At 36.9% G+C, this 27,891-nt stretch overlaps 1 protein-coding gene across 3 annotated transcripts in view; it reads right to left on the bottom strand.

Annotated features, from left to right (window-relative positions):
* EMB (embigin) overlaps positions 1-27,891 on the bottom strand; it is a 48,251-nt gene that overhangs the window by 14,337 nt on the left and 6,023 nt on the right. For all 3 annotated transcript variants that reach the window (XM_031003500.3, XM_031003501.3, XM_031003498.3), the window contains 3 exons: positions 18,821-18,904; positions 645-831; positions 324-412 (listed from right to left, as the gene is read on the bottom strand). In XM_031003500.3, coding sequence (XP_030859360.2) covers positions 324-412; positions 645-831; positions 18,821-18,869 — 325 coding nt within the window. In that variant the 5' untranslated portion in view covers positions 18,870-18,904. The remainder of the gene's footprint in view (positions 1-323; positions 413-644; positions 832-18,820; positions 18,905-27,891) is intronic.

Below are 27,891 nucleotides of genomic sequence, written 5' to 3'. Positions count from 1 at the left end.
TGGAGGACTATTATAAAAGCTATGAATTTAGAGAGATAAATAAAGAAATTCAGGCAACTGATATAATTCACAAATAATGTGGTAGGCTGGCCTTTTGAACTAAAACATGTGCTTTAAATTGAGGAATAGAAGCAGGAAGGAAGTGGACTTGGGGGATACAAGACCATTTTCAAGGCTGCCTCTTGTGGCTCTGGAAAGCATATGACTTTCTTTCAGCTACATTATGTTTATTATTGTAAAAATAATTTTAAAATTACAGGATTGAGAAATCTAAGAACATAATGCTGAAGTTATTAACTATTCCTCAAGTTATTAATACTGACCTTTGAAATTAAATGTTCCCCTTTGTTCCTTTTCCTCTCGAAAGAAACAAGAATAACTTCCCATTTGTTTGCTATTAATGATGGTGAACCTAAAGATAATTCAAGTTATTAATATAGGCTTAGTTCTCAAAACCTTAATGAAAATGAAAAGACTTAGCCATTAATAAAAATTTAAAAAGAGAAATAATTCTGTAAATACGCAAATTAGAATATTAGCATAACATTCAAGTGGTTGCAGAGGAAAGAATGCTCAAGTCAGCAAAAATATTTAGAATTAAGCTACTTTTGGTGAGCAAGGTAGGTTAAAATTTGTATACTCACCTGTATTGGGTATACAAGGTGCTTCCTGTTGCACTGACAAGATAATTATTCTCAAGTTGTTCACCATCTTTTTTCCAAGTCACATTTACTGCATTCAAATCCCCAGATGTTGTGAACTGGCATGTGAGATTTACATTAGAAGGCCTTTCTAAAGTGATATTTTTTTCTACTGGCATACTAGAATGTTCTATTAGCACAAAAGAGGACAAAATGTGAAAGTTATATTCAGAGGAATCTAACACATAAAACCTTTTATATTATTAACAGCAGTGTTTCATTGACAATTTCTTAATGTAACATTCATTTGAAGAATTATTCCTCTATCAACATAGTTGGTTCCCTTTCTTATTCCCTTTTATATGCACACCTAAAGTTTTGATTCAACATTAACACAATTTAAAAAAACCCTAAAGCTGTGATAGTTATCTCCTTAAGCTCTGTACTGAGCAGAATATAGGGTAGAGAGTACCCTATAACATGTGCCATATGCTCTGACAGTGTAAAAACAGCACAACTGTAAATACAAACACCCACTCATGGGTGAGAATGGAATGCCTGTTTCAATAATTTTGAGTAATCATGTTGTTAGTAGTTATTATGAGAATGTTTTGTGTGTAACATGGATTTGAGTGATATATTGTATTCTAACCATTCCTAGTCTTCTTCAGAACCTGTAAGGACTGGATATAGACATAGGTACAGGACAGAGAATTTAAATAAGCATCCAGTAGTTCTGAATTTTGACTGAATTTCAATATCAGTATGAATTCATGAGGTGTTCATCTTTTTGACTTTCAAAATAGATATTTATTTTGGATTGATTGATTATCATAAGAACACTTAACATTAGACCTTCCCTCTTAGCAAATTTTTTAAACTTGTACCTAAAAAGTAGTCTGAAAGGTTCTCAATTACTCTTCCCATCTACAGGTGGGAAGAGAAGGAGCTAACCCTTAGAGAAGCTTTAGGGAAGTTGAGGTGTTTATCTTGAAAACAATACACACACACACACACCACACACACACACACACACACACACACACACACACACACACACACTGAAGGGGTCCAGAATATGCCAGGATAACATACAAATTATTTTGAGCAGAAGGCATTTGAGTTCCTAAAATAGCTACTCTGACTAAAAGCAGAGCCTTTCAAAGGAACTCCAAAAAACCTCCATTGTCATAAATCCCCTCCCTAGGAGCAATAGGGAGAATGGACTCATCACTGAACATGAGAAATCTTCACACCACACCTAAACAGATACTGTCACAAAACTACATCTTCCACCTGTTACCTAAAGGGCTCATTTATCTTTCCTAAAACTCATTTCGTTTTTCCATAAGCTGCCTTTCTCTCCTCCTCTCCTTACCCTACTAAGATGGTGTATAAGCCCCCACTTTTAACTGCCCCTTTGAGCTACATGTTTTGGTAACTTTTGTCCATATGTTATTAAATACGCTTTTTGTTTTGCCAATCTATCTTTTGTCAGTTTAATTCACGGAGCCTGAAATTGTAAAGAATTGCAGAGAAAAAGTTCCTCCCTGACAGTTTGGCAAGGAATATGGAATGGTTAGGACTCCCCACCCTTCCACTCCAATCCCATTTCCAAAGCCTGAGATTTCAGGACCTCTGAGACAGCAGGTAAGTACAAGCTTTTTTTTTTTTTTACACCAGTATCCCAGAAATCTGGGATTTCTGGGATACTGGTGTAAAAAAAAAAAGGTGCACTAGAGCAAGAGCAGTAAGAGCCTCTACTTGTCTTTTCTTTCTTCAGTTTAACCCTCAAGTTCCCAACCACTAACTATCCAACAATACACACATACATACACACGTGCCCGCGTGCACAAACACACACACACACACACACACACACTTAGGGAAAACACAAAAAAACTAACTTTAATTTTGAACAGTGGCAAATAAAGAAAAAATATTAAGCATGTACCTTGTTTGTCCTACACTAACTGTATCACTGGCTAACCAAACAGTAGAGAAAGTAAACGTTCTCTTTATAGAAAAATTCCAGCAAATGAATAAAAAAGAAATCATACAAATATACCATAATGATGCTGCAACCCCTAGTGAATCATGGATCTAGGCATTTTGCATCAACTGCTGCAATAATTTCAAAAACAGAATTATGTCTCTCTTGAGGAAGAATACCCCACTACCTAGGATATAGTCTTGTTAAAAAAAGGTGCTGGAGGAGGTTCTTGAAACTGGTTAAGTCTCTGGATCCAATTCCCAGTTTACAGGAAACATGGATTATAGAAGAACACATTAACCTACATTTCATGAAAGTAATCAACAAAATCCAGATTCTGGGAAAATTTTACAAATAAATGATCTGGTTTTTTCTTTTTCTTTCTTTTTATTTTTTATTTTTTTTTTGAGATGGAGCCTCGTTGCCCAGGCTGGAGTGCAATGGTGCCGTCTCAGCTCACTGCAACCTTCACCTCCCGGATTCAAGCGATTCTCCTGCCTCAGCCTCCCAAGTAGCTGGGATTACAGGCACCTGCCACCATGCCTGGCTAATTTTTTTGTATTTTTAGCAGAGATGGGGTTTCACCATGTTGGCCAGGCTAGTCTCAAACTCCTGACCTCAGGCGATCTGCCTGCCTTGGACTCCTAAAGTGATGAGATTACAGGCATGAGCCACCGCACCTGGCCTGGTTTTTTCAATAGATAAATTTTAAAAGGGAGAGAGATGTCTTTGTATTGGACGTCAGGTGCTATGTTTGGGGCACCTGAAGATTATAAGATACTCAAAAAATACCATTAAAAGAAAAGCAAAACTGAACTGTAATATTTAGGGATGCATACCTGGGTAATAAAACAATACAGAAAAGCAAGAAAGTGACTGCATAAAAATCAGAATAGTGGTAATTACTCTTAAGGGGAAGAGAAGGAGTTGTGTTTGGAAGACGGCAGTGTATCATATAAACAAATTTCTCAAGCTCTTCTCATTCTCAATAATGGTATAGTATGATGAAATGTAGAATGCAGAGCCAAAATGTAGAAAGAAAAATAATACAACTCAAATAAAATGGTCAGGTGCAATGGTTCATGCCTGTAATCCCAGTAATTTGGGAGACTGGGGTGTGTGGGATTGCTTGAGCACAGGCGTTCTAGACCAGCCTGGCCAACATGGTGAGACCTCATCTCTACAAAAAAAAAGAAAAAATTAGCCAGGCTTGGTAGTGCATGCCTGTGTTCCCATCTAGTCTTAGGCAGAGGTGGGAAGATCTCTTGAGCCCGAGAGTTGAGGCTGCAGTGAGCTAAGGTGGCACCACTGCACGCCAGGCAAGGTGATAAAGTAGGGCCCTGTCTCAGGCAAAAAAAAAAAAAAAAAAAAAATCTATCACTTTTAATTACATTTGAAACTTTATGAAATGCTTCCATAAGCAAGGACCAGATGCAAGGTTTGCAGATAGTGAAGTACAGCTCGTGCAAAGTGCTTTGTGAGCACATGCTTGAAATAACTGCTTGTAAAATTGCAAAATTGCTGAATTGAATTTAATGCTCAAAAAGAAAAATAATATTTGATGTCTCTAGAATACATATATTGCCAGAGACTACCTTATTCCTTGCAGTTCCCTTTACTGTGCTCTATTTCACTATCCTAGTATATTTTAAACATTTTGCTAGCCACACTAAATTATTCCAACTACCTTTTAAATGTTGGTGCCCATCAGGATTTTGCTCTCTGGTCTCTTTACTTCTCAATTTGGCACTTCTTTGTTGGATTCAACTATTAACTCTAATGCTCTTTACTTGCAAAATTAGAACCTCCACTGAAGTCTTTTTTTTATTTTACAGCTCCAGGTGTCTACGGAGCATCTAAATCTGGATATCCCATGGGAACTTCAAACTCAAAATATCCAAGAGATCCATTAATATTCCCTTGTGCTGACCTATAACACTGAATCACATGCAGTAGTATTTAGTTGATTCTACCGCTAAAATGTCAAACAAATTTGCCCAGTTTTATCCAATCCTCCTATTATTGGCCTTCATTATCTTTCACCAAGACCAGGTAAATTATCTAATTTCTCTTGGCCAGCTTCTCTTGCTCCAACCAAAGGACAACTTTGGTTGGAGCAATTTAAGCAAAACTCAAATTGTTTAACTGCCTTGATTCTATACCTTGCATGTGCAAATCAAAGTATCTTTGTATTAGACATCAGTTTCCTTATTTGTAAGGTGGGACAATAATATTTCATGAGATTGTAAAAAGTTCTATCATAAGAAACGCCAACAGTAATATAATATAGCAATTAATAAATGCCCACTTACTTCTTCTCACCATTATCTCACTGGGGAATATTATAAAAACTATCATATATGGTGCTAAGGGTTATATGTTGATTAAATAATTTAATCTTCACAACAGCTTTATGAGGTAAGTATCACTGCTACAATTCCAACTTTAGAGATGAGGCAAAGAGAGGCTATTTTGTCTAAGATTACACATCAAGACAAAGGCAACACTGAATCTCAGATTTAGGTATGCCTGAGTCCAGACTGTGATAACCAACAGAATATACCAACTCTTAAACATATTAAATTCTCATTACAATGGAATTAACTTCATCACCTTCAAACTGTTGAAACAAGATTTTAAATAAAAGAAAATATTAATAGAAGATTAAAGAAATGTACAGTGTAGCTATATACCAATGTGAATGCGATGATAAAATGAAGAGTGCAATCAAAATATTTTAAAAATACACATTTTCAACTAAACATAGTTTTACATAACTTAAAGTGCAACACAGTTTTTCTTAATGGTAGGCCATCCTCCAAGCCCTAATCGTTGTCTCACTGTTTCCTATAATACTTTGCAGGTGCTTCTGCAGTTTGCTGTGCTTCTGCAATTTGCTTTCCTTCCTGTCAAGAAATCACAGCATCAAAAACATGCAAAAAGCTCTACCTTTTTACATATTTTGTGGTTAGCCAACAAACTAATGTGAGCTCAGTCAACAATGTTTCAACTTCCTTAATACTGCACAACTGCAATGCATTTTTGCTGCTTTAGAGTGCTGCAAAAACATCTATGACATCTGCATTTCTAAAACGATAACAATTTGTTGTTTTTGAAATGTATTTTTAAGACTCTTCTTAAAACCATATAGTAATTTATACCTGTCTAAATAATTTCTTATTTTCATACGTAACATTTTTAAAGTATATGGGCCTTTCAACAATTTGCAGTCTTCAGAGAAATGACATTTAGATTTTCTTGGGTCTATTCAGGACCCAATCTTGTAAACCATTTCACTAGAAATAAAAGTCAGCTTTGTTCTTTATTAAGAAAAAGAAAATATGGAAGAAGCCAATTAAAATTTATTGCATAGGATAGTGTTTCCAAACATGCTTTAAAGATAGAAACCCTTACTAAAAACAGTTAAGTGAAGTGTGACATATACGACGGATTCGATGGGACAACGCTGACAGAAGCCAAGATAGAAAATACAGAGCCCTATCAGCCTGACTTTTCATTATTCATAATGAGGTAGGAGGTGGAATGTGACTCTGGACCAGATTGAAGACTGACAGAAACAAGGAAGAGGCAATGAAAGATCCTCTCCATAAGACACACCCACCAGCACCATAACAGTTTACCATTGCCATGGCTACACCCAGAAGTTACCATCCCTTTCCATGGCAATGACCCAGAAGTTACCTTCTGTTTTCTAGAAATTTCTGAATACCCTGTCCCTTAATTTGCACATAATTAAAAGTAGTATAAACATGGCTGCAGAACTGGCCCTGAGCTGCTACTCTTGACACACTGCCCAGGGGTACCCCCGCTCTGAAGGAGAAGTCACAGAGCTGTAACAACCCTGCCTCAATAAAGCTGATTTTTCTACCAGCTCACTCTTGAATTCTTTCCTGAGCCAACCTTCTTGGGCTAAACCCCAATGTTCGGATTCACCTGCCCTGTAACAATTTCACCATAAAAGTCAATAAAGCTTCATGATGCAACCCAAAATGTCATTAAACATCCAGAATCCTTACAGAAACAGAAGGCCACACTAACATGAGGCCAACACCCCTATATAAAAATGATACAATGGATCTTATTTTTATCATTAATGTTGTGCGTCTTAAACATATGGAGTTAACTTATGAATAAGAATAAAATTCTCAAAGTTTATACCCAAAATTTATAAAACATAATACTAATCCCTTGATTCTTGTAATTTCACTTCTCTCCCAAATAAGTCTCATATGGATTGAAGAATCATGATGGTTTATTAAGTGATCCTATCAACAAGTTATTTACATGCCATCTGATTAGTGCCACACCAATGTGATACAGCCTAAAACACACGTGCTTCCTGAATCCCATGAACTTAAAATGTGAAATCACCAATGTGCACAGAGAAACCTGAAATTATATAAACCCAACTTGAGTAAAATGTAGTACATATACTTTGATATACTTTTTTATATGTATATAAAATCTCCAAGTAATCCCTGGAGACTCCCTCAAGACCTATGAACTATGTGGCTGGTGTTTTATGAGCTGAGCCTATTTTCAAACTTTTAGAATTTTTTTTACACAGACATCCTCAAAAGAAAGAGAAATACCAGAAAACATGAATGGCTTCTACACAAATGAAGCCAGGTTTTCCAAAATAATTCATCAAAGATTTGGCAATATTTTGGAAAATATGTTAAAATTATTTAAGAGGAGATGCTAGTTGAATTTCACTAAACAAAGCTCCTATCAGTCACTGTTTTCCTCCACTTCAATTAGTAACAGAAATTAAGGCATGTAATGGTTATTTCTCTACTTTCTAAACTGATTTAACATCATTTCAAAGAAAAACAAAAACAATTCTGTTTGAATTCCAGAATTGCATGTCTCTTGTTTCAACAATGTAGTATTTAATTTGAGACAATAACATTGGGTAATAATCCAATAATTAAATATATTTTTCTACAACATAGAGAACACTGCAACTATTGTTTACATCAATTACAGGAAAACTACAGTAAATGGTTACACTGTTTTAGTAACCAAATACATTTGTTGCCACTGTTTCCAAATAATTAATATGAAGTTAATCCAACACTATAGTGGGGACCACTGATCATATTTTTGGACAACCAGAATCCGAACACCCTTCCCATCCGTGTAAGGTTTGGTGATAGGCAAAGTACTCACTCACTGCGGAAACCTAAGAACAGATATTTCTTCTCTCTGCCCAGCTGAGCACTAGGGTTTGGCCACTTTAATTATAACCTTCTACTCATGGCTGTAAAGTTAGAGGGAGGGAGTTAGGGACCTAGGCAGAACTGAAAATTGATTACAATAGCAATGGCAAGTGTCTAGCAGTGATTGTGCCTCATTATTCTTTCACTCACTCATTTAACACTTATTTACCGAACACCTACCACATGCTTTTCATTTACCCATTCGTTCAACAATTTTACTAAAAATATATTACGTGCCTTTATTCTAGGCCCTAGTATCAAGAGTCCAGTGCCTGCAGAAATATCTTAAGCAGACTCTTCCAGTAATCCTTGCTGTCTGTCAGCCTGAGGTCCTTGGCATTGCCAGAACTTGATTTCCAGTTTTCTCATCAATTCTGCTAGCCAAAATCCTTTATTCAACAAATTATTTCCTGCTTAACTGGCTATAGACTGTTTCTGGGCTTGAGATCATTAACCTAATCCATATACACCTATCAAGATTTACAGTAGATACTTCATCTATGCACTCCTTCCATTTTATTAAAATTACATAGCACTGATGTCACTTGGCAGCTCACAAATATCTAGAACATATGATAATATTTGGTCCCCAGAATGAATTCTGCAAAGTGGTAATCATAGTACCAGTTCAGCACATTTGAAAGACAATACCTGAGGTTACACAGGGGACAAGATCCAGGCTGAGGTAGCAGTCCAGGACTCAGATCAGCCAGTCCCTGGCCCTGTATGCTCCCCTCCATGGCCAGTCCTGCCCTTTTGTTCTTGTAGCTATAAATCACACTTTAGTATTTTTTCCATCTCTTCTACATTTACAAATCAAAATCATCTCAAGCCATAACAACTTGCCTCCAATCTTTATATCTAATTTCTGCCTTCTCTACCTTGATAAAAAGCTTTCATTTATTTTGAACCATTTTGCACATATCCACTTCAATATAATGGAAGAAAGGAACAGCAAATGACAATGTCATATCATTTGATTCCCCAGTACAAGAACCATTTAAATTTTGAAATGGATTATTCTAATGGATTTCAAAATTATTTCAGTAGCAGAATTGTTTCAGAAATAAATCACAGGAAAACTTAAACAGAACCCCCACCTACATACACACACACACACACACACACACACACACACACACACACACACACAGAGATAACTGTATAAAACTGATAAAAAATGTTGCTACAATTAGTGAAGACTGGAGAGGGTGTTGAAAGCATTCAAGATTGGCCTCTTCATCCCTTCATCTCCTTTCCCCATCATGGTTACATCACATGGAACAAAGGATTTAAAAGTGACACATGCACACGTATGTTCATTGCAGCACTATTCACAACAGCAAAGACATAGAATTAACCCAAATGCCCATCAATGATAGACTGGATAAAGAAAAGTGGTGCATATACACCATGGAACACTATGCAGCCACAAAAAGGAACAAGATCATGTCCTTTGCAGGGACATGGACAAAGCTGGAAGTCATTATCCTCAGCAAACTAACACAGGAACAGAAAACCAAATACCGCATGTTCTCACTTATAAGTGGGAGCTGAACAATTAGAACACATGGACACAGGGAGGGGAACAACACACATAGGGGCTTGTCGATGGAGGGCAGGGGGTGCAGAGCATTAGGGAAAAGAGCTAATGCATGCTGGGCTTACTGTCTAGGTGATGGATTGATAGGTGCAGCAAACCACCATGGCACACGTTTACCTATGTAACAAACCTGTACATCTGGCACATGTACCCCAGAATTTAAAAAATAAAATACAATAAAAGTAACTGGATTTCATCAAAGGAGAGGTAAACACAAGCCTCAGTACACACCAGATCAAGATAAGGGCTCATAAATACCTAATGTAAACTGAAAGCATGGCCTGCTACCTTGGTAATGAATTTCTCCAAACTGCAGGTGTTTACACCCTGATGCCCATCCTTGATATTTAGTCTTACAATGGTTTATGTCTCATGGTATCAACTTCTAAGGTGCTAACCATGCAGACACTCAGGGAGTCAGTACATGCATTTTGTACACACCCCAAGTGACTGATTGTCTCAGGTCACATGCCTCCTTTGCAGAAAGGGCTCCTCTAACCTTACAACACTACTAACAACAGACTCTCTCTATCACACTTCCTTTATATACTTCCTAGCATTTGGCACTGTCCGGTTTCACCTTTCATATTAATTTGTTTACTTACTTATCCATTGCCTTTCCCACTGAAACATACACTGTATGACATCAGGGGAGGAGGGCAGAAAGGGAAGTCTGCCATGTTCACCACTGTAAACCAGGCTTTCAATAAATTTTTGTTGAAGTGGTTGTAGCTCCCGGAATATAGTACTTAAAACATGAATCACTTCTTTAGACAGATAAGGCACTTTCCCTTAGACTGAAGGTTCAAGCATATTAAAATTCTGCCTCATGATTTATATGAGGAATTCTAGGCAGAAAGTACTTTACGGGATATGCAAGAAATGCATAAGAAGTTCTTGTCTCACACAGTTGACTCATCCATTGGCCAAAACAAATTTGTTTAGCACTTTTATATGCTATATGTGATATACAGGGGATTTAAAATTACTAATCTAGCAGGGGACATATAACTCAAACACAAATATCTACAATTAAGTTTAACTACAACAGATACTGCAAATCAAATGAGATCTAAATCACAGACGGCAATAGTATAAAAACATTAATTTTCCCCAAAATAAATCTACAGAGTGGGTGAAGAATCAGTCAAATTCCAAGAGTATTTTTTACAGAACCCAATTTTAAGAAATGCAACCATCAAAAAGTGGGCAAAGGACATGAATAGACACTTCTCAAAAGAAGACATTTATGCAGCCAAAAGACACATGAAAAAATGCTCATCATCACTGGCCATCAGAGAAATGCAAATCAAAACCACAATGAGATACCATCTCACACCACTTAGAATGGCGATCATTAAAAAGTCAAGAAACAACAGGTGCTGGAGAGGATGTGGAGAAATAGGAACACTTTTACACTGTTGGTGGGACTGTAAACTAGTTCAACCATTGTGGAAGTCGGTGTGGCGATTCCTCAGGGATCTAGAACTAGAAATACCATTTGACCCAGCCATCCCATTACTGGGTATATACCCAAAGGATTATCAATCATGCTTCTATAAAGATACATGCACACGTATGTTTATTTCGGCACTATTCACAATAGCAAAGACTTGGAACCAACCCAAATGCCCAACAATGATAGACTGGATTAAGAAAATGTGGCACATATACACCATGGAATACTATGCAGCCATAAAAAAGGATGAGTTCATGTCCTTTGTAGGGACGTGGATGAAGCTGGAAACCATCATTCTCAGCAAACCATCTCAAGGACAAAAAACCAAACACCACATGTTCTCACTCATAGGTGGGAACTGAACAATGAGAACACATGGACACAGAAAGGGGAACATCACACACCAGGGCCCGTTGTGGGGTAGGGGGAGGGGGGAGGGATAGCATTAGGAGATATACCTAATGTTAAATGACGAGTTAATGGGTGCAGCACACCAACATGGCACATGTATACATATGTAACAAATCTGCACGTTGTGCACATGTACCCTAAAACTTAAAGTATAATTTAAAAAAAAGAAGTGCATGTGAAAGAATGAAAGTCCAAGAAAGAAAATGTTTTTTTAAAAAGAACAGATAAAAAGATATGTTTTCAAAAATAATACTAACATGTTAATTATGCCATAAAATACCAAGAAATTAATGAAATAGGCAAAACTTTTTAGACTGCAAGCAAAAATCTATTAGTGAATCAGGAAATCAATTTAATAGTTATCAACAGATTTGTTTTTTAATGGATTGGAGTAAAAGAGAAATTATCAGAGTATAACAAGCCTATTATGTGTAGGTGTTATTCGATGAATATTTTGTTTCATATGTGTGTGAACATGCAGTTGGTGCATCAGGTTGCAAAGTAAAATGTACTTCTAACTTTGGGAAGTACTTTAATAACTTTGTAAAACAATGTAACAGTAGAGAAACAGAACAGAGTTTGGGAACTGAAATATGATTAGAGTGCTATTTCAAAGCTATCAGGAAAAGGAGAACTATTCAGTTAAGAGAGTTGAGACGCTGGCTAACAGTACAAAATAATAACCATACAATTAGTTCCTTCTCACACACAAAACATAAAACTATATCATAAATGGGTTAAAAAGTGAAAGGTGGAAAAGTATGCAAATAATAGGAGGAAATATAATGAAACATATTCACAACTAAAAAACACCACATAAAAGTTTAAAGTGGGAAAAAATATTCGCAACTTCTATAAAAAGTAAAAATTCAGTATCCAAAATTTATGCCTACCTCATTTAAATTAATTCAAAAAATAAAATATAAGCCTAGTATGTGGGTCAGGGGAAGGGGCCAACTGTCAAGATGTTTTGAAGGCCAATCTGGAAGTATATGTTAAAATAAAGATGTACATAATTTCTAACTGAGCAACTCTACTTTGTGGTATTTATCCTAGAGAAACATTCACAATTATGCCCAGAGAGATATATGTAGGGTATCCCTTGCTACATGGTTTATAACAAAAAAAAATTAGCCAACTAGGGTCCATTAGGAAAAAAATGTCTAAGTAAGCTGGTGTATTTATACTGTGCATACAAGTTAAAAAAAATAAAAGCTAGATTCATATGCAATATGACTAGATCTCCAAAAACTAATGTTGAATGACAAAAATCAATTTTCAGAATACATATGGACTAACAGCACTAAAACTAAAGAAAACAAACAATACTAGTTTTTATGGATGCACACATACACACACACACACATACACAGCATGGGAAAGAAACACATTGAACAGCGTATACCATTGGAAAAGAGGAGAAGAGAAGAGAGACAGAAATGGTGGGTAATTCAATGAGACTTGAAACTCATCAGTCACATTTTTTATTTCACCTCCTGAAGTTCTATTTGGATATTTTTTGAACCTGCTTTGTCTTTTTAAAAAACAGTATAATATTCATTCTCATGTTTTTGATATTTATTTCTCTACCTAGTATTTCTATAATCTGAAGCTCTGGAATGTCTAATCCTACTGCTCCTTAGCTCTGTTAGGGACTGTGTGCTTGCTTTTTATATTTTTGTTTTGTGACATGTTGAGACATGTAACAGCAGGGATTATGTCACCAGGATGGACAATGCATTCTTCCACAGAGGGTTTTTCACTGCTTTCCTGTGGAAGTACTACCTGCCAGGGTCATTTTTGTGTTACTTCTCAGCTCGGAGGCTCCTGTACAGTATAATGCAGGTAATGTAAATTTGCAATTTAAACTGTGTTGAGGACAGGCCCACGTCTTTAAATAATAAGGGAAATCTTTGGGGATTTGCAGGTTTAAAAAAATTATTTTTATTCATATTATTTTTAATTGGCAGAAAACACTGGGAATCTTTTGGTTTAAATGCCTAACAAAACTTTAAAAGAAAGAAGCCAACTTGACATTTTGTGCTGTCGGCTGATTTTCTTGCCTAAATCAAACCTTTCCCTATATTTACAGCCTAGGAAGGATAGTTTTCTGCAGGTTTTCAGTTCCAACTCTCCTCCTTGCATGAACTCAAGGCCTTGTTTTTTATATTTTTGTAGCTCTTAAAACTCAAATATCTTGGCAACAAACACAGGAAACCTAACACAATTATCAGTTAACGGGTTTCATGCCCTGATCACCAATTTTGATCAGTAGAAACTTCTTTACTTTTGTGTACATTGCTATACATTTAAAAAAAGTTTACTGTATTTTAGATACTCGTAGGTGTGGCAGGAGGGTTTTCAGATTTTCTAATTTACTCTAATGCTGAAAATAATGTTTAATATTTTCAAAACAACTCATTTTTACTTACAGAATTAAAAATTAACAAAAATACAGTAAATACATATCAGAGAAGCAGGAACATATGCGCTTCTCTGATATGTGCTTTATTGAAGATGGGATCTTGGCTCCATTCTTAGAGAGAGGAAGGATTTGAACACCAGTAGGAGGGAGGGAAGAGACAGGTCCCACTTACAGAGTGTGAGGTCCTGTGCCTGTGATTCAGCACCATCATCTAACTTTATGGTGAGATTCTTTACTAAATGTTAATCAAAAGATTATTAAATCATGTGTATTCCCAAGATAAGGGGATGGGAAACATGCAGGACTCTCATTTTTAATGTATAGAACAGTGGGGATAATTTTCAAATGGGGAAAATTTTGTCCCCCAGGGAATGTTTGACAATATCTGGAGACATATCCAGCTGTCATAACTTAGCAGGTGTTACTCACATCTAGTGGGTAATGGCTAGGAATGGTGTTAAACAACCTACAATTCTGCAAACAACCTCCTATAACCAAGAATCATCCAGCCCCAAACATCAATACTTCTGTTAATATAAACAAAAACAAAAAAAAAACTGATATAGAACAAAAGTTGATCGCAGCCACTGCCACTTGTGTTGCTATGGGTAGATCCCTCTTCCATCTTCGCTTTCTCTGACTCTCTATGAATGTTAGGTCTCAGTTTTTTTCTCTGTGCATCAACAGTCTACATATCAAGTTTGATGAGTACCTCTGAAAAAATATCCTAACATTTGCAGCATTGGAGTCATGCTAGAATCTTTTCTGCAATAAAGTATTTTCACTTCTTTTCTTCTTCTCAATCTTCTCAATCACCTGCCCCTAGAATCTGAGTGGTCCTAACCTAGACCTCTTGCTGGCCGAGATTTAGACAATGTGGTTGTTTTTCCTTATCTTGACTAATCTTCCCGAATCTTACACTGTGCCTTAATTTGCACATCTGCACCTCTAATGTCTGCCTATATTAACTCCTTGGCTCACAAGGACCTTGTGGGACAGCTGCTCACATCTCTACATGTAAATAAAATGTGCCATTGGGTCAACACAGGAGAGGTGATTCCAATGTTAACAAGTTGGTCAAGGAAACTGTCAGCTGTTTATTTTTATTTCAATCTCTTCTGTTAAACTATAACACACTGATTGAGCAACTAAACACTAATACGCAGAGAGGAGAAAAACAAAAATAAAAATATATTGTGGTAATACAAACAATACAATGAATTCCAAATACTATGGACATTGGAAAATTAAGTACAGTGATATAAAAATAGTCCATTACCAAAAGATCTGTTTTAAAACCTCTGAGAGCAGAAAAAATACTTTTAGTTTCAGTCAAGTCAATTACTTTCACAAATTTATGATTAAGCAAGTGCAATTTCTTTATTTCTGGGGGGGCAGGGGAGATGGACTCTTGCTCTGTCACCCAGGCTGGAGTGCAGTGGCACAATCTCGGCTCGCTGCAACCTCCGCCTCCCAGGTTCAAGTGATTCTCCTGCCTCAGCCTCCCAGGTCGAAGGGAATACAGGTGCCCGCCACCACACTTGGCTAATTTTTGTATTTTTGGCAGAGACGGGGTTTTGCTATGTTGGCCAGGCTGGTCTCGAACTCCTGGCCTCAGGTGATCTGCCTGCCTCGGCCTCCCAAAGTGCTGGGATTGCAGGCAGCAAATGCAACTTCTAAAGCAATAGCTTTATTACTAAATAAACCTAGAAATAGCAATAAACCTAGAAAATAGCTTTATTTTCATTGTTTACTACATCATTTCAAAACTAATGTCATTCTTCTAAAAATAAATATACTTGATTTAATAATGCTGTTAAAAGAAACAAGTAACTGGGCATTATGCCCAGAAAGAAAGGCTGCAAAGCATAATGGCTAATAGCACAGACTGGGCACCAAGCTGCCTGCATTTAAAACCATAAGCTCCAACTCAGGAACTGTGATCCTGGTCAGTTCACTTCGCCTCTTTGTGCCTCTCTTTCCTCACCTGCAAATTACAAATAGTAATAGTACCCACCTCATTGAGCTGTTATAAGAATTAAGTTACTTAGAAATACAAACATGGTACATAGTCAACATCATGAGTTTGTTAATAATTAGCAATATTTTAAAAATATTAAATAAGTAAGCTTTTATGAATCAAAAGCCATGTTTTCATTCTCCCAGGCACAAGAATCCATATGTTTTCCAGTCTCGAGAATCTTTGGATAAGTATGTATGTCAAGAGCCAGACCAAAATCTTTCTGGTCCAAAATTTACAATTAACGTATTGTATTTGAATCTCTCTACAAGATACATTTTATCCTAACAGAGAGATTAACTTCCACAATGGCCAGAGGGAAAGAGAAAATAATAAGTAACAACATAGAAATGTTATAAGTATTGTTTCTAGACAACAATGAATAATGATAAAATCAATATTGATACATATCAATGTTATGAAAATATGAAAACACTCCATTTACTAATAGTAGGTTAAAAATCTTAACAGCAGTAAGAAGAAAGTCTATGGTTCATAAGGTAAAAATTGATAATCAGCAATTGGAGTTATCTTGTCATTTTCAACTAAATTAGAGTCCAGAGACCCAGTAAAAAAGGAAAAAAAAAAAAAAAAACACTTGGGACACAAAGCACCTGCCCGGGGCTAATACTGCAAGCTAGCTGCTGAAATGACCTGGTATAACTTTAAGACCAGTTTTACCTAGCAGCTTCTGAAACAAACCGCCATGACTCTAAGACTAATTTACCCACAACCATCACTCACCAGTCAGAACTTATTAGCTCCCAAAAACTTTGCTAGTGCTAATGAGTTTTCTTCCAAAACAATATATAACATTTCTCTCTAATAAAACGTCTAAACTTCTCTTTGGTTTTCAGTCATACTGAAGACCATTCCACTCTCTGCGTATGCCCTGAACTCCAATTCTGTTCTACCAAATAAAACATTTTGTTTAGAGATTCATCTCGATATTTTTATTTTAAATTGACACTAAAAATTATAAATATATCTTCAAATTTAAATTCTGTATTTCAGCAAAGGTAGTTTCTAAGACCAAACTTTTTGATGGGAAGGTACTAGAGCAACAACCTACATGGAAATGTAACCATTCAGTGCCCAACTCTGAGATCTAATGTTTCTAAATCAATGACAAATCTTTTGTCAAAAACAAATCCAAAGTTAAATGAAGACATTATTATTATTATTATTATTATTATATTATTATTATTATTTGACAGAGTCTCACTCTGTCCCCCAGGCTGGAGTGCAGTGGCTCAACTTCGGCTCACTGAAACCTCCAACTCCTGGGTTCAAGTGATTCTCCTGCCTCAGCCTCCCAAGTAGCTGGGACTACAGGTGTCCACAACCATCCCCAGCTAATTTTTGTATTTGTAGTAGAGACAGGGTTTTGCCATGTTGGCCAGGCTGGTCTTGAACTCCTGACCTCAAGTGATCCACCCACCTTGGCCTCTCAAAGTGCTGGGATTACAGATGTGAGCCACCCTGCCCAGACTGAAGACATTTTTTTTAAAAAGACTATTGCAATAGAGGAAAAGCTCCAAACTTAAGATCTGCAAGCATCCCAAAAGTAAACAGAAAGGCTCTTTTTTAATATGGTGAGAGATAAGCAGTAAAGCAGGAACTTTCTTAGGGAAACTGGGCAAATGAAACAGTGTACACAGACAGCATGATCGGGCTGCAGTCAGCCAATTCTCAAGATGTTCTTCATTTTAATGCTTGCTCATACTTAGGGCAAGCCACGTTTCAGGGGTCTGTAAGGAAGAAAAAAGACAGACTAAAGTTTAATCAAGCCAAAGCAGAGGTAAGTAATGGATAATTGCAAACAATTAGTCTCTTTGTAACAGTGGGAATACAGCTTTAAATAGCACTATTTAGAATAAAAGAATAGGAGTTAAACTCTCCAAACAGGTTAAGTAAGTAAATAACCAGCCTGATAACAATTAAAAAGTCCATTTTTTGCTCCTGCCCTGAGCATTGACGGTTTCGTTTCCAGGCCCCAGCTGTACTGGTTGAGTAAGCGGTGCCCTGCTGCTAACATTGCCAGGCTGGTTAAAGAATGTGCAAATTGCTTTCTCACATGAGTCTCTTAAAGAAACATTTCATCTTAACAGAGGCAACCAACAACTAGAACTTGCAAAAAGTAAAAGAACATAGGAAAGTTATAATAATTATTTTTTACAAGAATGAACTCCATACATTGGAATGGGGACATTTGGGAACAAACAAAAGCTGCACAAAGTCAAAAAATGCTCCCCCAAAAAGCTCAATGCAAACATTCCATTGTTATCAGATTGGGAAACACACAGCTGCACACACACACACACACATGCACACACACCTTCTATTCATATTAGAAACAGAGAAACAGTTCATAAGACTAGAGGACAGTTAAACACTAGATGTGTATTTGGAAAATTCTAACTATTGATTTAATAATAGGTTTGTGATGTTTTAAATTCTAATTATACAATTTTAATATTGTTCCTAAAACAGATTAATGACTCTTAGGAATTTAAAAGACTAAGATTACTTTGGAAACATGGAATCCAAAACTGTGAAAGGAAAAGCAGAGAAAGCAGGGCTGGGTTTAATTTTGGAGTTCCTTGCTTGCTTCTCCTTAGCACAGTGACTCATTTGATATCATCTTTAATTTCTCTGGCTAAAGGTTTTCCAACAGATAAACAAATTCTCTTCTTGACCTAGAGTGATGTAATGGATGTACCAGCAAGAATTAATGAAAACATAAAAGTATCTGCAAATCAAAATTGATTCTCCCTTTTCTCTGGTATCCATTTTCTGGGGAGCCATTCTTAGCCTTGGCATGTCTGGAATATTTTCCTCCTTTGTGCGCCCCCAGTAAAACGTCCTCACCACATTAGATTCCCAGCTCACTACTGGTATGTTTTCCCACCAGGCCAGGAACAGGGATTACCACTTCACAAAGCAAAAAGCAGTAGCTTTGTTTAAGAAAAATTGCTTAAACCCTTTTTTTCGAATTGCATTATTTGAAACATGATACATTTACCAGTGAGTGATATGTTATGACTCTCCAAGGAAAAGTTATTTGCCATCATTTCTTCTCTGAGAGGTGGACTTGTAAAAGGCAAATCTATAAGAGAAAGAACACATGATTACACACTCTTATCAAGAGTAAATGACTATCTAAAAACTACTTTGAAACAGCTAAAACACTGTTGTGAACTATTAATGAAAAACTGTGTTTTCAGGAAGCTCAAAGTCTTACATACTTCAAAGACATTTAGAGATATATTAGGCTATTAAATGTGAAAAAAATTCTGATCTTTTTTTCTTTTTTAACCTAAAAATCCCTACTGACTTACATCAGATGGCTTTTTTTAAATAACGCCTTCCATTTTTATTCTACTATTATAGTTTCTTTACAAAACATAAATAAACTGAAGATACCAAGGAATCAGATGAGACAGCCAGAAAATGGAAAGATATGAAGAGGCAGAGAGAGAAAATGAAAGAAGAGCGACAGGCAGACCTTAATAAAGAGAATTAAAAAAACAAAATAGATAGCATTGGGCACCAGGGAACAGAGAAGATAAAATGGCTGACGGGCCAGTTTGGGTTGCTATTTGTTTTCTAGCTACGGTTACCAAGAGGCATGCCCTCTAACACCTGACTTTCAGTTTCCTCTGCCTCTGTCACTTCTCTCTCCTTTTGAAAACTTTCATTAAAGAAACAAGGTTTCTATTTCCACCTCTCTCACTCTCCTCGAAGTTACTTTATTTATTTTTTCTTATTGTTATTTTTATTTTTTTTGAGATGGGAGTCTCACTCTGTTGCCCAGGCTGGAGTGCAGGGGCATGGTCTCGGATCTCTGCAACCTCAGCCTCCCCGGTTCAAGCAATTCTCCTGCCTCAGCCTCCCGAGTAGCTGGGACTACAGGCGCCCGCCACCACGCCCAGCTAATTTTTGTGTTTTTAGTAGAGACGGGGTTTCACCATGTTGGCCAGGATGGTCTCAATCTCTTAACCTCGTGATCCGCCCGCCTCCGCCTCCCGAAGTACTGGGATTACAGGCATGAGCCACCACACCTGGCCAACAACATGGCCTACTGTTCCTTTTATTTTAGAGTACCAGACCTTACCTTCCAGGAAACTACTCAAATATATCAAAGAAGTCAGAGAAGGGGGAAAAAAAGGCTTATTATTGTAAACTTGGCTGCATTATTTAAATTAAATCCCATTCAATTTAAATGAAACCTGAGCCATTTTTATTACACTTTTTAAAAATAATCTGCTCAGAAAGTTATTTCTAGTACAAGATTAGATTTCCAGTTCTTTCATTTTCTTATATGTATGAAAAATGTTATCAAAGTTAGTGATCACTTTTGTTACTTTAGCTTTAGAACATTGCTTTTACAATATCGCCTAGTAAAATAATGTACCTAGCAGAACCTAACTCTCCAATAGGCTGTGTTCCAAAGGTTTAATCACTTCTAAAACAGCTTTAGAAGTTTAATGCACTTTCTAAACCACCATGGCACATGTATACCTACGTAACAAACCTGCACATTCTGCACATGTATCTCAGAACTTATAATTTTTAAAAAAAGAAAAAAAGTCCTTAAATAACATATTAAATCAGACCACCCTCTCACAATGATTATATAGGAAAATATGTCCTGAGTTTCTCACTGGGCTATCAAGTATACAAAACCTTTCCTCCAGTCACATCTAGTATTCATTCATTCATTCATTCACTCATTCATTCATATTCGTACCCATATTCTCCCATTCTCCCTCTCCTCCCATCACCCTCCTTCTCTGTCTTTTCACCCCTTTTCTCTCTTCCTCTTCCCTCCCACCCTCCCCAACTCTCTTTCTCTCTCTCTCTCTCTCTCACACACACACACACACACACACACACACACACACACACACAAACACACATGTACACACTGCTTAAAAGAAAGGCTCCCATAAATGTTATTTTCCTAATGAAAATTCCTTGTTTCCGTTCTTGGGGCTAGCATACTTAGAGGTTATATTAAAGACAAAATATTTCAGGAAGATCAAGGCAGATGGTATTCACTTATGGACAGGAAGCCAGGTGGGGGTGGATGAGAAGGAAACCACTATTCTACCATATCATCTGTTCTGTGAAGCCTGCAAAACGTAAGCTTTGATATCTTTGCTTTCCTCCCCAGGGATACCCCACTGTACAGCAGAATACAATCTTAAGGGTTCTTATTATACTCTTTATCCCTGAAACAAGCCCATAACCTTTTTGAGATTTCCAGCATCATTTATTATTATGGTTCACAGTATCAGTAACAATAAGAGTGACATAAACTAAAGAAAAAATGCTTTCTGTCATTTTTATTCCTATTCCACTTAAGTAAGTGAATATACACAGTATCTCATGCACACTTGGTACTGATGGAGAATATGAAGCTGGGCAAACTCGGTCCTTAAAGGGCTATGTGGATCATAATAGTAGGGGTTTGGGCCCATAATTTGAGATTGAGAGTCATTAAAATTTCGAGCAGCACCCATTAATGCACAGTATATAACTATGCATTAATATATAAGTGTATATATAGTTACAGTTATAGTCAGTATATAACTGACTATAGCCAGTATATTTTATACAAATTGGCACATGAGCTACAGTATGAAGCCTGAGCCTGGAGGTGGAAGGAGGGTGAAGATAATTCCAGGAAGATGAGCTCCAATGCTGGGGCTATTCTCCCTTACTGATCACTAGGACTTGTCATGGATGGGCTCAACAGGGACCTGTGTTAGAACAAGGAGAGAAAATGAGTCTAAGTTTGGCTTTAGCAGAATCTAAGCTGATGACAGTTGAAGGATAGGAAAGGAAGGAAACACCAAGTTTCCAGAGGTAGGGAAGTCTGGGTATTTCCAGAATATACTAGCTATTGAGGCCATTTACAATTGCTGGCTTACATATTAAAAATACAATCAGACATCCATAAACCAAACACCACCAGTACCTTAACTTCATATTCCCTTTAAGGCATTAACCTTGGTCAAGCTTCAGGTTCCACGGAAAAAGTGCCAAGTGCAAAAGAACACGTGTAACTGCTGTGTGGCTTTTGCCTTGGGAAAAGTCCCTTAAAGAGGCAATATACAGAAATGCCTTAAGTGGAAAAGCAGGGCAACTTGCAGAAGGTATTAGGACAGTAAAAGAAGTTCTTTGTTTAGGCAAGATTTCTTTAACCAAAAAAGTGAGAATGTAAACCTTATTGCTTTCAGTTGGAGGACAGCTGGCAGGAGGCTGATTCAGCTAACATTGGGGTTTAAAGGAAATTGGCAGGAGACTCAGGCAGATGTGGTTTGAATACTTCCCTAAAAGGATTAGGCTGAGTCACAAAAAGAAGTATAAAATGGAGAGGAAGGAATTTGGGGTCTTAATCCAAATTCTGTCACTGACTGTTACTTAGGGTTTCAAAACGCCATATGCCCAGCTCAGTGCTTTGAAAATATGTCTCCACTGTAAACCTCATCTGATAGGGAAAAAAAATGAGGATCAGAAAAGTTGTATAAATATGAGTGATGATGCCAAGATCATAACATGCATTTCTCAAGTTATCAAACTCACCCTTTCTTAATCATTGCTGGAAAATTTCCATATAGCATTCTTTTACAGGTAGAGACAAAAATATCAACATGAAACAGTAACATCAAATAGTTGCTCAAGAGATTAAAAGACTTTTTTCTGTCTTTGCAGGGCAGTTGAGGCATGAGACTACTGCATCAAAGAAGTGAGTAACATCTTAATTTTCACCTGTTATAATTTTCTGTGAAATAGCAAAATGGTCTCTACTTAAATGTTTTTCACATATTATATTTTAAAATGTGTTGCTAGAAGGGCATATAATTTATTCTATTAACACTTTCAAGTGAAATAAACATGCTATAATTCTACTTAAAGGTATTAAGGTAACATTTTCACATATTTCATTTTGAGGACTTCATTTAATTGAAGTAAGTTGGGAAGAAAAATAAGTAACACTAGAAAACTGCATTGGGTCTTAAGATTTGCTTTTTTAAATCAGGAAATAAATGCAACTACATCTCTGATTAAGAATAAACATTCTCTCTAAAGCCCCCAAAATCCCTTTATTATATGTTAAAATCTTGGAAGGGTCTGAACTTCATTAAGAAAGAAGTGTAAGAAACAACTACTATTAGAATAAATATTATTCTTTATCTTTCTCATCTCTATACTGATTGCTATCAACATGCAGTACTTAATTTTAACATTCTGATATACAGCATTATAAATGTGCAACCCGATTACAGAAACACTGATAGGAATGAATATTACATATTATTCATAAAATACAGATTTGGAAATAAGAATATATTTCTTCATGGAAGCAATATTATATATAACCATGTGATCCCATGCCAAATTGTAAAGGCCACTTAAGCCATGATATGGTTAAAACTTAGCTTTAAAATACCTAATTACTAAGTAAAATACTGATTATACACAACACATGGAGAATTATGGGTTTTAGGAGCAGAGTAGCCCTATCCCCTGTCCATAAATGCAGCAGAAAGAGGAAAAAGGAAATAAGGCATCTCTGAGTCCTGGAAATTATACTCCAGAGAGATTCATCCAAAAAAGAAGAAAAACAAGTAAAAAATAAAATAAAATAAAATAAAAAAGCTTGTCAAAAAATTCTAGTTATCAGGGCCAGGCGCGGTGGCTCACGCTTCTAATCTCAGCACTTTGGGAGGCTGAGGCAGGCAGATAATGAGGTCAGGAGTTCGAGACCAGCCTGGCCAGCATGGTGAAACCCCGTCTCTACTAAAAATACAAAAAATTAGCCAGGCATGGTGGCATGTGCCTGTGGTCCCAGCAACTTGGGAGGCTGAGACAGGAGAATTGCTTGAACCCAGCAGTCGGAGGTTGCAGTGAGCTGAGATCGCATCACTGCACTCCAGCCTGGATGACAGAGTGAGACTCTGTCTCCAAAAAAAAAACGAAAAAATTATAGTAATCCTGATGGGAACATTTATAAGTCAGACTTTCTAAGTCAGAGACAGATAATACTCCACAGAGAACTCTTGAACTCTTGATATTTTCTGCATAGTATGGAAGCTATTGGACAAGAAGCCTTTACAGACAAGGTTTTTTTTTTTTTAAGGCCTACTGACAAGTACAATGCACACTTTTACCAGTCTTGTAAAACTATTTTAAAAACCAGATGGTATAGGAATGGAAATAAATTGATCTTTTTAAAAATATATAATTTTGGCAATAATATACATTTCAAAGGGCAACGTAAAAATTCTGTTTCAAATCACCTCTACATGGGTCACTAAGATACTTTAACAGTAACTTATGCCAAATAAAAACATTAAAAAATAAAACCCTGAAAGTTAATAACTAAGATTTCTATTCTTTCTAAAGACTGTAGATTTGTTAAATGTTTCAATTGTTAGTCTATTCAATAAGAGTTGGGATTTTGTTCAGTGGCTCTCAACTGAGGGTAGTTTTGCCCCACAGGAGACATTTGGCAATGTCTGAAAGCATTTTGCTTGTCACAATTGGGGGAAGATTACTACATTTATTTAGTAGGTTATATAAGTTTCCATAACAAATTACCACAAATTAGGTGTCATAACAAATGACTACAAATTTGGTGGCAAAAACAACAAAAATGTATTCTTTCATAGTTCTGGAGGCCAGGAGACTGAAATCAAGGTGTTGGCAGGACTTTCCTCCTCTGAACTCTTGAGTGAAGAATCCTTCCTTGCCTCTGCCTAGCATCTGGGAGTTGCTGGCAACCTTGGCATTCCTTGGCTGGTGGTAGCTGCATTAGTCCAACACCTGCCTCTGTCTTCACATGATGATCTTCCCTCTGTATATGTCTCTGTCTCTGTTCAAATCTCCTTCTCCTTTTTTTATAAAGACCACAGTCATTAGGTTTAGGGCTTACTCTAATTTAGTATGACCTTATTTTAGTTCATTACATATGCAAAGACCCTACTCCCAAATAAGGTCACTTTCACAGGTACCAAAGATCAGGGATTAAACATATCTTTTTGGGGTGTACAATTCACCCACCACATATGTAGAGGCCAGGGATACTGCTAAACATTTTAGGATAACAGCTTGCCACGACAAAGAATTATCCAGCGGAAAATGCCAACAGTACCAAAGTTGAAAACCTTGATTTTGAACAGATACATCAGCAATCCTGATTCTTCAATGTGATCATTCTTAATAATCTTCCAATGGCCCTGTGGCCCTAAATTCCTGTTCTGCACAGTTTAGGTGCAGACATTTTTAAAGTGTGAACATTTTTTGCCACCCTTCCCTCCCAAGAACACCCTCCTGCCAGGGGCTTATTTTGAGGACTTTTTATGAAGAAAAACCACATGCTGGATGGACGCTGAAATGCAAGCCAGGAAAACAGTTATAGTTATTAGCTATCTCATTGCTTTTGGCTAAGTTACAAAAGCACTTTGGGCTTCAAGATCAATCAAACGAGGTATCTAAATTCCCTTTCAGGTTCTCAGAAGTATATAATTGCAAGGCTATTAAAAGCTTCAGGTTTGGGATTGGGGACACATTAGTACAATTACCTCAATAACTTCAAAAATGCCAGGAAAATGCTATTTTCAAAGAAAAGAGTAACAACTCTTTAAAAGTAACATTCATAATTTCTATTCTAACATTATTTGAGATCTTCTATGTTTAAATAGCGGCAATTTTTATTAGGAGTAGAGTTTATTTTTAGCAAAGTGTTGTGAGGTTTGTTCTCCTACATCAGCATATATGTCATAAGTTGTTAATTTCTAACGTTCACCTTATATTGTGCAATATGTGAGACCAGCTGTACAAAGTTAATGTGAAAAGATTACACTTTAGAACAAACAGCCTCAACATATGTGATTTGTTTCTGTTGGAGGGCATATACACCTTTGGAAAATGATACCTAAGAACATTAACAGATTTCTCAACTACTGTTTTAGTTTAATGCCTACGTAAACTGAAGCTTTCTCAGGTAAACTAATTATTTTTGTTTCTTTTCAAACAATCTCAAAGTAGCAGAAACATTCAAGAACAGAACATTTTCCCCTCTGAACCATGTAAGAGTAAGTTTCTGACCTGATGCTTCATGTCCCACTAAAACATTACCATCAATTTCCTACAAAGGACATTCCCCATACCATCACAATACAACCATTAAAATCAAGAAATGAATATATATGAAGCACCATCTCATCCCCACACCCCATCTAAGTTTCAAAAAAAAGTCCCTATAATGCACTTGGTAGCAAAAGGTTCCAGCTCAGAATCACACATTGCCATTGGCTATCACTTCTCTCTAATGTGGCTTCACTCTGGAACTGTGACAGTCTCTTCTGACTTTTCCATAACCTTGACACTTTTTAAAATTCCAAGACAGTTCTGCTGTAATATGATTATATGTGAGGTAGGCACCTTTGGCAGGAAGATCATAGAAGTGATGCTGTGCTCTTCTCACCAGATTGTCTCAGATGGCACACCATTTTTTTGGTCTTTGATCATTTGATCAAAGTGCTGTCTGCCAAGCTTCTCCACTATAAAGTTACTCTTTTTCCCTTGATATTAGTAAGCATATTCTGAAGAGTTACTTTGAATCTTTAGTACTTTGTACCCCATCAAAGTTTTCGTTGATTTATTTTTTAATTTGCATCAGTTGGTACTCATGAATCCCCATATTATTAAATGGGTTACAATCCACTAATATTATTTATTTTGATGCTCAATTTTGTCCCACATTTGTCCAGTGGGAACCCCTTCATATTGGCTCCTGTATCTTTTTGACATGACTCATTATCCTTTGAGCACTCCATTGCTTTCTGGCACAAGATGTTCTAGGTTTATCTGCTACTTTCCCACACTAGCCCTGAAATCAGCTATTTCTCCAAGAAGCCTTGGTTACTATTAGTAAAGAATGGTATTTAGAACCCAAGATCTGGGTGCTAAGTATACTCATCACTACTGGAAATCACTGCTAAGAATACATGTGCACATATTCATATACACATACAACTTATAATGTATATCATATACATTTATGTATATGATATGCATGATACGTATTCATCATACATATATTTACACATATACTTGTTTAAAGGTATATACCTATATAGACTTAAGTAAAGAGATAGGGATTTAATGTCATGGATTCCCATGGATACTGCCAACTGCAATCCAACACCACAGGGTACATTCTACTTTTTCTCTATCTTTATTTCATTCTTCTCTAGTGAAAAACCTAGATCCTATTATCTTTCCTAGATTTAATTATTTGATCAATCACCCTGTATACTGCTAAACTGTCATTGCCACTGCCACACCTGTCCCCACAGAGATGTCTCCTTACCCACTCAGGCTCCAACCTCCATCGCTGGTCTGACCCTCCTACATACTTTCCTCCACATCTTGTTTGGGATCAAACATCACCCATCTGCTGCTCCTGCACAAAAGCCTTGTTAACTTGCTCAACTCTGGGATCCTGTGTCAAGCTGCCCGCTGCAGGAGCACCCATTCACTGTGCTCAGGCCCTAATACTCCACACCAGGCTGCCCTCCTGCCTGATGCCATCCTTACCAGGGTCAGCCTCAGATATCCTGATCTGGGCCCCTTGGGCTCCACCCACTTAGTGAGGATGTCTCCTTGCTCTTCCCCACCAAATAACTATAGGACCTATGGAGGGAAAGATGAGAGGGAGGAGGGAAGGGAACAAGGGTGACAGAAGATGAGGAAGAGTCAGTTGCCCTAATTCTTAACAAATGTTATAAACATATAATTTTTTTGTGATGATAAATTTAGGGTAAAAATGTTCATGCATCAGAAACATCACTATTAAAAGTAGGCTTAGGCTGGGCACAGTAGCTCTCGCCTATAATCCCAACACTTTGGGAGGCTGAGGCAGGAAGATCGCTTGAGCCTAGGAGTTCAAGGCCAGCCTAGGCAACGTAGTGAAACCCCATCTCTACAAAAAATACAAAAATTAGCCAGATGTGGTGGCATATGCCTGTAGTCCCAGCCATGTGGGAGGCTGAAGTGGGAGGATCTCTTGAGCCCAGA

Source organism: Gorilla gorilla, chromosome 19, assembly GCF_029281585.2.
Source record: "Gorilla gorilla gorilla isolate KB3781 chromosome 19, NHGRI_mGorGor1-v2.1_pri, whole genome shotgun sequence".
NCBI lineage: Eukaryota > Metazoa > Chordata > Mammalia > Primates > Hominidae > Gorilla > Gorilla gorilla.
This window is presented reverse-complemented; position numbering and strand designations above follow the sequence as displayed.